At 53.7% G+C, this 13,651-nt stretch overlaps 1 protein-coding gene across 1 annotated transcript in view; it reads left to right on the top strand.

The window, feature by feature from the left end:
- Positions 1-12,779, top strand: part of LOC311243142 (fibroblast growth factor receptor-like 1) — a 57,361-nt gene extending 44,582 nt beyond the window's left edge. Inside the window, exons 7-8 of the mRNA XM_084332251.1 lie at positions 1,344-1,525; positions 11,477-12,779. Of these exons, the coding sequence (XP_084188377.1) occupies positions 1,344-1,525; positions 11,477-11,824 (530 nt within the window). The 3' untranslated portion in view covers positions 11,825-12,779. The remainder of the gene's footprint in view (positions 1-1,343; positions 1,526-11,476) is intronic.
- Positions 12,780-13,651: the final 872 nt, after the last annotated feature.

The following is a 13,651-nucleotide window of genomic DNA, read 5'->3' as shown; positions in this document are numbered from 1 at the left end:
AATGTACAATAATGTTTTAATTAAGATAAGATAAGATAAGATATTCCTTTATTTGATCCCCTTGGGGTAATTTGGGGCGTCATAGCAGCATGGGGGAGAGGGGGGGGAGAGGGAGGGAGGGAGAGGGGGTACAGGTATGGGCAGGGTAACAAGAAAGACATACAGTAAATATAGATCTGAATATAAAAATATGAGAAAAATAAAGAGTGTAAACAAAGGAGCAGATGAGGGTCTGTATCGGTTATATTGTACCTTACAATAAATATAGGCAAGAATTTTAATCTGAATATGCGTGAGTATTACTACTCTTATTCATGCGCGACAAGGAGTACGAGTAAAAGTAAACCGTATACACAAGGTACCCTTACTGGCATGATATACATCATACGTTGTATTCCGTGCAGGTTTTGGTGGTTAAGAGTCAGACACACTTAGTGGTCAGACCTTCCTAATAGTTCTGGAGTTCTGCAGCTGTTAGTTCTCCAGCTGCTGGCAGCGTTCCCTGCCCACGGCTGTGGAGCCTGATGGCCGCTGGCATGAAGCACTGGCTGAGGCGGTTAGTTGAGTGTCGGGGGGGGTATGAGTCTGTCTGTGGCTGAACGTGCTTCTCATCTTGGCTAGCTCCTCAAAGAGGGGGTGGGAGGGGTTCTCCAGGATAGCTGCCAGCTTCCTTCTCATCCCCCTCTCTGCCACCACCTCTAGTCTGACCAGCTCGACTCCCACCACGGAGCTAGCCTTCCTCACCAGCTTGTTCAGTTTGACTACAGAGCTAGTCTTCCTCACCAGCTTGTTCAGTTTGACTACAGAGCTAGTCTTCCTCACCAGCTTGTTCAGTTTGACTACAGAGCTAGTCTTCATCACCAGCTTGTTCAGTTTGACTACAGAGCTAGTCTTCATCACCAGCTTGTTCAGTTTGACCACAGAGCTAGTCTTCATCACCAGCTTGTTCAGTTTGACTACAGAGCTAGTCTTCCTCACCAGCTTGTTCAGTTTGACTACAGAGCTAGTCTTCCTCACCAGCTTGTTCAGTTTGACTACAGAGCTAGAAGTATGTTTTTTCTCTCTGAAATGTAATTGAGTAAAAGTACAAGTATACAAACCTAATAATATATAATACTCGAGTAAAGTACAAATCCCCCCAAAACGGTACTTAAGTATTGTAACAAAGTACAATTACTCAAGTACTTTACAGCCCTGCTTGTGATATATGACCAGAACGTACGTCAGACGACGGACATAATCATGTTAGCTAACGAGAGGGCAACCCGTCTGTAAATAGAGCCCGCCTCCTCTGTTTGTCGTCATGGTCACTCTGTGGTCGTCATGGTTACTCTCTCCTCCAGACCCCCAGGTGGAGGGCACGGCGCCGCCCCCTCGCCTGAGCTCCGGCCTGCCCTGGCCCCTCATCGTGGGCATCCCCTCGGCCGCGCTGCTCATCGCGGGCACCATCGTCCTCTGGCTGTGCCACGCCCGCCTGCGCCAGGGCCCCGCCCCCCTCTCCAGCCTGGGACACCACCACGCCAAGGTAGAGGAGAACAAACGCACCTGACGGCACGGAATAGAATAAAATATACAGTAAAAATATACAGAAGTCTACAGTAAGTGTAATATTGCACAGTCTGACTCCTCCTCCTACCAGTCTGACCCCTCCTACCAGTCTGACTCCTCCTCCTACCAGTCTGACCCCTCCTACCAGTCTGACTCCTCCTCCTACCAGTCTGACCCCTCCTACCAGTCTGACTCCTCCTCCTACCAGTCTGACTCCTCCTCCTACCAGTCTGACTCCTCCTACCAGTCTGACTCCTCCTACCAGTCTGACTCCTCCTACCAGTCTGACTCCTCCTACCAGTCTGACTCCTCCTACCAGTCTGACTCCTCCTACCAGTCTGACTCCTCCTACCAGTCTGACTCCTCCTACCAGTCTGACTCCTCCTCCTACCAGTCTGACTCCTCCTACCAGTCTGACTCCTCCTACCAGCCTGACTCCTCCTCCTACCAGCCTGACTCCTCCTCCTACCAGTCTGACTCCTCCTACCAGTCTGACTCCTCCTCCTACCAGTCTGACTCCTCCTACCAGCCTGACTCCTCCTACCAGTCTGACTCCTCCTAACAGTCTGACTCCTCCTACCAGTCTGACCCCTCCTCCTACCAGTCTGACTCCTCCCACCAGTCTGACTCCTCCTACCAGTCTGACTCCTCCTACCAGTCTGACCCCTCCTCCTACCAGTCTGACTCCTCCCACCAGTCTGACTCCTCCTACCAGCCTGACTCCTCCTACCAGTCTGACTCCTCCTACCAGTCTGACTCCTCCCACCAGTCTGACTCCTCCTACCAGCCTGACTCCTCCTACCAGTCTGACTCCTCCTCCTACCAGTCTGACTCCTCCTACCAGCCTGACTCCTCCTACCAGTCTGACTCCTCCTACCAGTCTGACTCCTCCCACCAGTCTGACCCCTCCCACCAGTCTGACTCCTCCTACCAGTCTGACTCCTCCTACCAGTCTGACTCCTCCTACCAGTCTGACTCCTCCTACCAGTCTGACTCCTCCTCCTACCAGTCTGACTCCTCCCACCAGTCTGACTCCTCCTACCAGTCTGACTCCTCCTACCAGTCTGACCCCTCCCACCAGTCTGACTCCTCCTACCAGTCTGACTCCTCCTACTAGTCTGACCCCTCCTACCAGTCTGACTCCTCCTACCAGTCTGACTCCTCCTACCAGTCTGACTCCTCCTACTAGTCTGACCCCTCCCACCAGTCTGACTCCTCCTACCAGTCTGACTCCTCCTACCAGTCTGACTCCTCCTACCAGTCTGACTCCTCCTACCAGTCTGACTCCTCCTCCTACCAGTCTGACTCCTCCTACCAGTCTGACTCCTCCTACCAGTCTGACTCCTCCTCCTACCAGTCTGACTCCTCCTACCAGTCTGACTCCTCCTCCTACCAGTCTGACCCCTCCCACCAGTCTGACTCCTCCTACCAGTCTGACCCCTCCCACCAGTCTGACTCCTCCCACCAGTCTGACTCCTCCTACCAGTCTGACTCCTCCTCCTACCAACCTGACTCCTCCCACCAGTCTGACTCCTCCTCCTACCAACCTGACTCCTCCTACCAGTCTGACTCCTCCTACCAACCTGACTCCTCCTCCTACCAGTCTGACCCCTCCTACCAGTCTGACTCCTCCTACCAGTCTGACTCCTCCTCCTACCAGTCTGACCCCTCCTACCAGTCTGACTCCTCCCACAAGTCTGACTCCTCCCACCAGTCTGACCCCTCCTACCAGCCTGACTCCTCCTCCTACCAGTCTGACTCCTCCTACCAGTCTGACTCCTCCTCCTACCAGTCTGACCCCTCCTACCAGTCTGACTCCTCCCACAAGTCTGACTCCTCCCACCAGTCTGACCCCTCCTACCAGTCTGACTCCTCCTCCTACCAGTCTGACTCCTCCTACCAGTCTGACTCCTCCTACCAGTCTGACTCCTCCTACCAGTCTGACTCCTCCTACCAGTCTGACTCCTCCTCCTACCAGTCTGACTCCTCCTACCAGTCTGACTCCTCCTCCTACCAGTCTGACTCCTCCTACCAGTCTGACTCCTCCCACCAGTCTGACTCCTCCTACCAGTCTGACTCCTCCTACCAGTCTGACTCCTCCTCCTACCAGTCTGACTCCTCCTACCAGTCTGACTCCTCCTACCAGTCTGACTCCTCCTACCAGTCTGACCCCTCCTACCAGTCTGACTCCTCCTCCTACCAGTCTGACCCCTCCCACCAGTCTGACTCCTCCTCCTACCAGTCTGACTCCTCCTCCTACCAGTCTGACCCCTCCCACCAGTCTGACCCCTCCCACCAGTCTGACTCCTCCCACCAGTCTGACTCCTCCTACCAGTCTGACTCCTCCTACCAGTCTGACTCCTCCTACCAGTCTGACTCCTCCTCCTACCAGTCTGACTCCTCCTACCAGTCTGACTCCTCCTACCAGTCTGACTCCTCCTACCAGTCTGACTCCTCCTCCTACCAGTCTGACCCCTCCTACCAGCCTGACTCCTCCTCCTACCAGCCTGACTCCTCCTCCTACCAGTCTGACCCCTCCCACCAGTCTGACCCCTCCCACCAGTCTGACTCCTCCCACCAGTCTGACTCCTCCTACCAGTCTGACTCATCCTACCAGTCTGACTCCTCCTACCAGTCTGACCCCTCCTACCAGTCTGACTCCTCCTACCAGCCTGACTCCTCCTACCAGTCTGACTCCTCCTACTAGTCTGACTCCTCCTCCTACCAGTCTGACTCCTCCTACCAGTCTGACTCCTCCTACCAGTCTGACTCCTCCTCCTACCAGTCTGACTCCTCCTACCAGTCTGACCCCTCCTACCAGTCTGACTCCTCCTCCTACCAGTCTGACTCCTCCTCCTACCAGTCTGACTCCTCCTCCTACCAGTCTGACCCCTCCCACCAGTCTGACTCCTCCCACCAGTCTGACTCCTCCTACCAGTCTGACTCCTCCTCCTACCAGTCTGACTCCTCCTACCAGTCTGACTCCTCCCACCAGTCTGACCCCTCCTCCTACCAGTCTGACTCCTCCCACCAGTCTGACTCCTCCTACCAGCCTGACTCCTCCTCCTACCAGTCTGACTCCTCCTCCTACCAGTCTGACCCCTCCTACCAGTCTGACTCCTCCCACCAGTCTGACTCCTCCTACCAGTCTGACTCCTCCTACCAGTCTGACCCCTCCTACCAGTCTGACTCCTCCTCCTACCAGTCTGACTCCTCCTCCTACCAGTCTGACTCCTCCTCCTACCAGTCTGACCCCTCCCACCAGTCTGACTCCTCCTACCAGTCTGACTCCTCCTACCAGTCTGACTCCTCCTACCAGTCTGACTCCTCCTACCAGTCTGACTCCTCCTACCAGTCTGACTCCTCCTACCAGTCTGACCCCTCCCACCAGTCTGACTCCTCCTCCTACCAGTCTGACTCCTCCTACCAGTCTGACTCCTCCCACCAGTCTGACTCCTCCTACCAGTCTGACTCCTCCCACCAGTCTGACTCCTCCTACCAGTCTGACTCCTCCTACCAGTCTGACTCCTCCTACCAGTCTGACTCCTCCTACCAGTCTGACTCCTCCCACCAGTCTGACTCCTCCTACCAGTCTGACTCCTCCTACCAGTCTGACTCCTCCTACCAGTCTGACTCCTCCTACCAGTCTGACTCCTCCTACCAGTCTGACTCCTCCTACCAGTCTGACTCCTCCTCCTACCAGTCTGACCCCTCCTCCTACCAGTCTGACTCCTCCTACCAGTCTGACTCCTCCTCCTACCAGTCTGACCCCTCCTCCTACCAGTCTGACTCCTCCTACCAGTCTGACTCCTCCTACCAGTCTGACCCCTCCCACCAGTCTGACTCCTCCTCCTACCAGTCTGACTCCTCCCACCAGTCTGACCCCTCCTACCAGTCTGACTCCTCCCACCAGTCTGACTCCTCCTACTCCTCTCCTCCTACCAGTCTGACTCCTCCTACCAGTCTGACTCCTCCTACTCCTCTCCTCCTAACAGTCTGACTCCTCCTACCAGTCTGACTCCTCCTACTCCTCTCCTCCTAACAGTCTGACTCCTCCTACCAGTCTGACTCCTCCTACTCCTCTCCTCCTAACAGTCTGACTCCTCCTACCAGTCTGACTCCTCCTACTCCTCTCCTCCTACCAGTCTGACTCCTCCTACTCCTCTCCTCCTAACAGTCTGACTCCTCCTACCAGTCTGACTCCTCCTACTCCTCTCCTCCTAACAGTCTGACTCCTCCTTCTTCTCTCCTTTACCAAACTGTCTGTTTAAATATGTTTAAGTTAAGTATTGTGTGATTTTGTGTGAAGGGCTGTCTGTCTAACTGTTTAACTGTCTGTCTAACTGTTTAACGTTAGGTTATGACTATAACCAAGTTCTGTTAGTATAGCGACGCTCGGCATCGCTCTCTGCACTATCTCGCATACGTGCACGCGCACTGAATAAAGACCACAATGTACCTTTAATCCCAATATTCGTCTGACCACACCCCTATCAGCTTACCCATATAAGCAGGGGTGGGGCCACCCACTCTCCTCCTTCCCAAGCTTTCGCCACAAGGCGAGGTCAAAGGCTGCAGTGGCGTCGGATGCCGAGCGCCGCTATACTAACAGAACTTGGTTATAGTCATAACCCAACGTTCTGTATCGTATCGCTCTCGCTCGGCATCGCTCTCTGCACAAGGGAGGCCGAGCGAGAGCCAACGGCCGACAAATACACCCCGCTGACAGCCCCCCACAAACCATCAGAACAGGGAGGGCCGAGCCCCCCCGACCCACCCTAATGGCGGGCACCCCCCCTATTAGGGGCTTCACGGGAGGGCGACGGACCCGACCGTGCGAAGAGGCACTCAAGCAACTCAACGCACAGGGTGAGCAGACCGTGGCTTGACCCCACGACTACACACACGCACAACCCGCATGCCACCCGGGAACAACCTCGTTACTGCCCCCAGAATCACGGGGTCAAGGGCAAACCCAACCCCGTGGCAAGGCCGTAGCAGCGGAGCACGAAGGAAGACCCAGACCCACCAAAAGGACTGGACTCCCTAGAATGGGGGCCCGGAGAAGTCCATGATGCCAGCATCAAGACCCCACCAGGTGGGCACGTAGTGCCCCGCCCCCCACATCGCCAGCGTATTCGGACAAAGGCCCCTCAGTTACTGCACCTGGTATTCCCAGGCGGAATCCCATCCAAGTACTAACCAGGCCAGAACCTGCTTAGCTTCCGAGATCGGACGAGATCGGGCGCGTTCAGGTTGGTATGGCCGTAAGCCGAGCGGGCCCTGTCCCCCCAATAGTACACCGCCTGGCACACTGACCCTGCAGAACAGGCAGTCAGCATGGCCGTAAGCACACAAAAAAGGTTAACCAACGGAAGCAGGCAGCGCACCGGGGAAAAACCAGGCAACAGGCTGTTAACCCTAGCCTGGAGACTGCGGACGAGACAGGCGCCAGAGGGGACAGCTGAACACAGCCGCCCCGGCGGAAGGAGCGTAAGCTGGCGGTGTTGCATGACCAAGCCTCCATTTAAAAACCCCAACCCAGAGGGGTCGAGGCAGAGAAGGCTGACACGATTGGCAGACGTCATGAACGTGCAGGGGCACCCTCAAACGGTGAACCCGGGAGTTGACACTGCTCCAACACACCAGGGAATCAACCACCTCGGTGTTACCCAATGCGGTGGTTGTTCCTATAACCCCTCAAGAAAAAACTCCAAAACACACCTGCGGGTATACACCGGCTATACCGCAGTACAAGTGTTTCAGTTACCAAAAAGGGTTAACCCAGGCCTACGGGTCGCAAACATCACTTCGGACCGGGCCTGGCGGTACGGGAAGCACAGGGTCACCAGAGGAGGTCAAAAAAAAAAACACCCCCACAGGCCCCTCTTCGCCATGCGTGAGAGAGGAGCGAAAAATAATGGAGAACCAGCCCCTAAGCACACCGTACCTGGTATTCCCCGGCGGTCTCCCAACCAAGTACTAACCAGGACCAACCTGTGTAGCGGCCGAGATCCGACGAGATCGAGCGCGTACAGAATGGCATGGCTGTAAGCCATGACGACAGTGCTGAGTAAAAACATACCCAACCAGGGTCTCCATAGCGCTTAACCCTGTGACACCCAGACCGACCTGGCATTTTTCCCCCTGAAAAAAGCCCAAGTCCCTCAGGGTACCAGAACAGCAGATCTGCATCCCCGGCGGACAACGGGTTCAACTGATCTGGACCAGCGTGACCAGAACCAGTCCCGTGCCCTAACCACGCCGACATGCCTACTCCAGGAGAAGGGCAGATATGCGTGTTGATCTTAACATGAAAAGAAGGCGCCACCCAGACGTTCGGACGAACCGCGCCTGGTGGCCCACCCCAAGGGCGTGAGACCCCACCACATATGTTCAGATCCATCCCGTCATCATCCCCCAGACATGAACGAGAATCCGTCGACAACCCACCCAGGTCATGGGATGTGGTCGTCGGAAGAGGAAAAACCCCCATCTCAGTTGCTTTATAAAAACGCTGTTTCAACCACAAGCAACCAAGGCGTGCCAGTCAATCGCCTGTTTACAGCGAGCTAGCACTATACGTGCGTCGGGACACACCCCCATCAATGAACAGGCTATTTAGACCTGTCATTGAATCCCCAAGGCGCCCAGGGGAACGACAAGAGGGGTGTGACACTCCCTAACTCCAACACTTCTGGAATAGAAAGAAGGAAGCATCAACAGTATGTATCCCAGTCTACACAGCCGGGGTAAAAAATGTTCACATTTTTACATCCCACCACCCTCCCATAGGAAAGAGACGGGGATCCCCAGAGAGACTTCCCACGCGAGCTGTACAGATTGAAAAGAATATATTGCACCTTGAGCCATGTAAAAAACTGGTTTTAGGGCCTCCGGGGAAGAGGCACTGAACCCATACACACTCAATAAACGAATTGAATCGAATATACATACAATAGAAAAGGACCCTTCTAGAGGGTCCACTCACTTTGACAATCTGAGGAGGAAGGCTCTGTACTCTGATGGAGGCTTCCTCACATGGAAGAAGGAGTCCGAACTCACAGAAGGCCTGAATAGGCGCTTGGTGAGGAGGAGCCCTGACCACTCCCCCTGAAAACAGATCCATCACATGGACCCGAACAGCACACGGAAGTCCTACCAACAGAGACGCGCACGGTGACGTACTCTATGGCGGGGGAATTCCTGCGGTGCACACGCCCAATATACCAGGCCGTGGGACCAGGAACTCCCTCCCCCCCCCCCCCCCCCCCCCCCCCGTAACGTGCCGAACCGCCACGTGACGGGAACCTTGAAGGACAGGGGGTGTACCCCTGACCGACAGAACAATGGGGAGAGGAAAGGTTACCAGTTCACCCCTTTACGACCCCACACCCATGATACGATGTAACGACAAAAAGAGAATATGACACAGTCATAGTCAGCTCTATAAAGCGTTTCACAGCTCCACACAGCGCATGAGCTAACCTGCTATCTGATTTTTACTAAGGAAAAACACAGAATAGAGAGGGCTCTAAGAACCCCGGTCCAACATACACATGTGCTTCTGTGGCCAGTACAACCCAGTTGTAGGTCACATGACACACACAACCCATCATCACCTACAAAAAATGGCAAAAACACTCAACAGAGGAACGCCGTTTTTTTCACAATGAGAGAATACATCATTCTTGATTAGTATCGACCACAGGCCTTGCTAAGCACACATGACAGCAACCAAACCAATTTCCCTTTAGGAAATAAGTTTCTCCAGCAGATTTAGCACAACCTCAGCAATCAAGCTAAGAGTTACATCGTATCCCTACCACACAAAAGACACAATTAATGCACAACATGTCTGACAGGAGGATGAAAAAGTCCCCAGGGAACCGGGGGGGAAACACAATCCTCCTATTTTACCCTCAATACGGCCAGTTAAAACAGGAAAACCTGTTAATGTGTGAACACACTGTTCATTGTCATTACAGTCTGAGAAAGAACATTCTTTTACTCACTTGTCACCAAGCATAGCTTCATAGGTTAGTTACCTTAGTTGTGAGTACACGGCCGTGTTTCTCACACAACAACCAGATCATTACATCCCGTTTGCACGGAGAAGCTAACTGCCAGTGACAAAAACAGCTCACACATAACCCGCAACGTATCCTAAATGCATTGTAGCAACACACGTTTTGGGAAAAACACCGTTATTCACAATACATTTAGCAAAGTAAAACCAGAAGACGTGTTATGAGGTCTGGTCAACCCCGTTCCTACCCGGAACGCAGATCAGCGAAGTGCAGTCACAGACACCGTAGGAACACAGCCGTCCTGTGTTGTCCGAACTGGGCAGCGTCACCGCCCCAACCCGCACTACAGTCCCCTGTTGATGCAACCTTGCCGTCCTGGCTCAGGGCAGGGTCGACGAAAACATCCCCTGTCAAGGATGACGTCGTGGTCAAGAGTGTAAAACATGTTAAAATCAAAGCACGTTCAACAGAATAGCATCAAGCTAACGGCCCAACCGTTCGGGTGCTACTGCTTCTGCTCGCGAGACGCCGATCTAACGACGCACGCGATCAGAAGCGAGCTCACGGCGGCGCGCGAGAAGCTAAGCTACCCCGCGCCAGGCCATGGCCATAGCAGCAAGCTAACGTTACCTAGCGACCACGACATGCTAGCCCCGCAGCTAACAGCTGACTGGCTAATAGTAGGCCCTAAGCAGGCCATGCAGCGATCCAGCAGGCTAACGCAGCAGTTAACAGCTGACTGGCTAACCGTAAGCTATGAACATGTAAACAATGACATAACACTCACCCAGACAGGCCGCCGTTCTGAACCTCTCCTCACTTTTTAAGAGAAAAGAGAAAACAAGATGTCAACACCGCTTCACAACGGTGACTTTACCACATCCGACGGAATCAGCACAGTACCAACTGGCCTGTGTAGCTGACTTTGAACATGAATCTGCCGCTATCGCACATTACATGCACATATCCCCTCGTGAAGGAATACTCTCATTTGGATATGAAAGATGGGGCCTTAACACGGTGACAGAGAGAATCCACTCGTCCAGAACACACAGGGATCACCAGTGTCAATGGTCGCGGCCCACTAGTTAAAACTATAATGGTCTTCAGACCAAGGCCTTCTGTCGCCTAGGTGGCTGAACAAAGGACCCTAGCCTGGGGCCGGTTTCCATAAACTTTGTCAAGTAGCCCCCATAGCACTAACAGACAAGTGGAGCCCGCCAGCAAACACTACTCACCCAACCTGGAACGCACCGCTCCTCACAACAGCGGCATGTCCGACAGTTCAGCTGTGGCCTGACAGGTTTCACCCCAACAAACACAGCAAGGAACTGCAGTTGAGAAGCATGCAGCGGCGTGCTCCCAATACGAAAACCGGTGGAGGGTTTTTAGAATGATCATCATCTTCCAGACACTCCAGTACGAAGACAATATCGCCGTATTTTCTCGAAAATAGTGAGAGAGAAAATAAAGATATGATGTCAACGTATCCTTGTTTCCCAAAGCTGCTCCTAAACCTTTCTTCCATCATGGTGTCAAGTGTGGGGATCTACCGAGGCACTTCTTCCTTGTGGTGAAAGCGAGAAGGAGGAGAGTGGGTGGCCCCACCCCTGCTTATATGGGTAAGCTGATAGGGGTGTGGTCAGACGAATATTGGGATTAAAGGTACATTGTGGTCTTTATTCAGTGCGCGTGCACGTATGCGAGATAGTGCAGAGAGCGATGCCGAGCGAGAGCAATACGATACAGAACTGTCTGTCTAACTGTTTAACTGTCTGTCTAACTGTTTAACTGTCTGTCTAACTGTTTAACTGTCTGTCTAACTGTTTAACTATGTGCACGTGGCAATAAACTATCTTGAATCTTGAATCTTGAATCCTTGCCCCCCCCCCCCTCAGCGCTGCGGGGCCCTTGGCAGACGTCACCCCCCCCGCCCCCCCCACGCCTCGCCGGACAGGGACCCAGGAGCCAGTGCCTGTTCTGGGGCCCAGAGCCCGGGCCCCAACGACTACCCCTCCTCCTCCTCCCCCTCCCCCCGGGGCGGGGGCGTGGCCCTGGGTCTGGGGGGGGCCAGCGGCGGGGGGGGGGCCACCAAGGTGTTTTCCCCCGGAGCCTCCAAGGTCTACACGGACCTGCACACGCACACACACCTGCCGGACACGCACACGCACACGCACACACACTCTCACGCACACTTCGTGGAGGGGAAGGTGCACCAACATCAGCACTTCCACTATCAGTGCTAACCACACACACACACACACACACACACACACACACACACACACACACACGCACACACACACACACACACACACGCACAGACACCACACACACACACACACACACACACACACACACACACACACACACACACACACACACACACACACACACACGCACACACACACACACACACTCCAGACCATTGCTGCTATTCTCCAACATTGGCTCTCAGGAGGAACCTGGACTACAATGGGGATATGTACATAAGAACCACATCCCCCACAATGCAACAGTCGACCCACTCCAGCCCCCACAGTCTCCGAAGCCACAGGAGCAACGGAGGATAAGGCGTTCGTCCGCTCGCCACGTCTCAGCTCACCGCTGGACGACTGCGGCGTGCGCTCCAGCCACCGAACTCAGTGACCTTTCACCTCTCGTGGGGCGCAAACATGCTTTATCCTGCTGCACGCGGAGGGTCATGAGACAAAATAATATGATGCTGAACGTTGATCAAACCACCTGCTGCACCGAGACAGACATGTTGCATAATCTGTCTGAATCTGCTCTCTTGGATCCGATTGGTCCTCCTGACTCTAATATATATATATGTACGATTTGGTCACATGACGTGACACAGAGTCGACGAGGGGGGGCCGAACCGAACGCACCGTGTCTGTGAACCTGCACTCTCTCTCTCGTCTTCACTCGTCTGGCTGGACGACGTAGCGGTCAGTGAGGCTGAGGAGAGGACAGTGATGTCACGAGAGTCTCTGGTTACAACAGCGTCCTCTCCTCCTCGTCCTCCGTCCCCCGGCACGTCCAGGGAGCTGCTGCTGCCGTCAGACCCGGGGCGCCTGGGTAATAAGCTAGCTGTCGCTCTGTAAGCAGCACATGGAGAAATAAACAAATAGTTGCCTTGTTACCGTGGTGATGTGATGGTGTCTCGTTACCGTGGTGATGTGATGGTGTCTCGTTACCGTGATGATGATGATGGTGTCTTCTCGTTACCGTGGTGATGTGATGGTGTCTCGTTACCGTGGTGATGACAATCACATCACCACGGTAACAAGGCACCATCACATCACCACGGTAACGAGAAGACACCATCATCATCATCACGGTAACAAGACACCATCACATCACCACGGTAACGAGACACCATCACATCACCACGGTAACGAGACACCATCACCACGGTAACGAGACACCATCACCACGGTAACGAGACACCATCACCACGGTAACGAGACACCATCACCACGGTAAGTCAAATTGACTTTATTGATGATCATTTTCGTCAAAAGCTACTTGTTTGTTTCCCAATGTGCCGCCTTCAGACCCAACAGAGAGCTATAGTTTGGGTACGTTACGTGGGTTTACCGCGTCACAGCAGCGCAAACACACCAGTCGCCTGCCAAGGCAGGCGGGCGGGCGACACGTTAACGGACGTAGCTGTGCCCACCGGCCGCGAGCGGGCGCGCGACTCACGGGGTGGAAGCGATCGTTTCCACTTCGGTTGGATTCAGAGGCGTGCGCCGCCACGCGCATTCTCACAGAAATACACTCAGTATCTGCATTATCACCACACATATAGATGTTGTTCAACCAGCTGATGTGTGTCTGTATCTTTCCCGATACACATAAACCCTATTACTATACTTGTTCAGGAGTACAGTCACACTCCTGATCCTCATTCTAAAATGAATTCTAACATTCTAATTAATTATATAATAACGGGTTATACAATACATGCAAAATGGACAATAGAACACTGGAACTGGAAATCTTAAAAGAAATCTTCAAACGGGGACTGACTTTGCATATAGACGAGGCCTCTACAGCTGTTC

This window comes from Notolepis coatsorum, assembly GCF_963971535.1.
Source record: "Notolepis coatsorum genome assembly, chromosome: 16".
Classification (NCBI taxonomy): Eukaryota; Metazoa; Chordata; class Actinopteri; order Aulopiformes; family Paralepididae; genus Notolepis; species Notolepis coatsorum.
The sequence above is the reverse complement of the archived record's forward strand: the minus strand, read 5'-3'. Positions and strand labels throughout refer to the sequence as shown.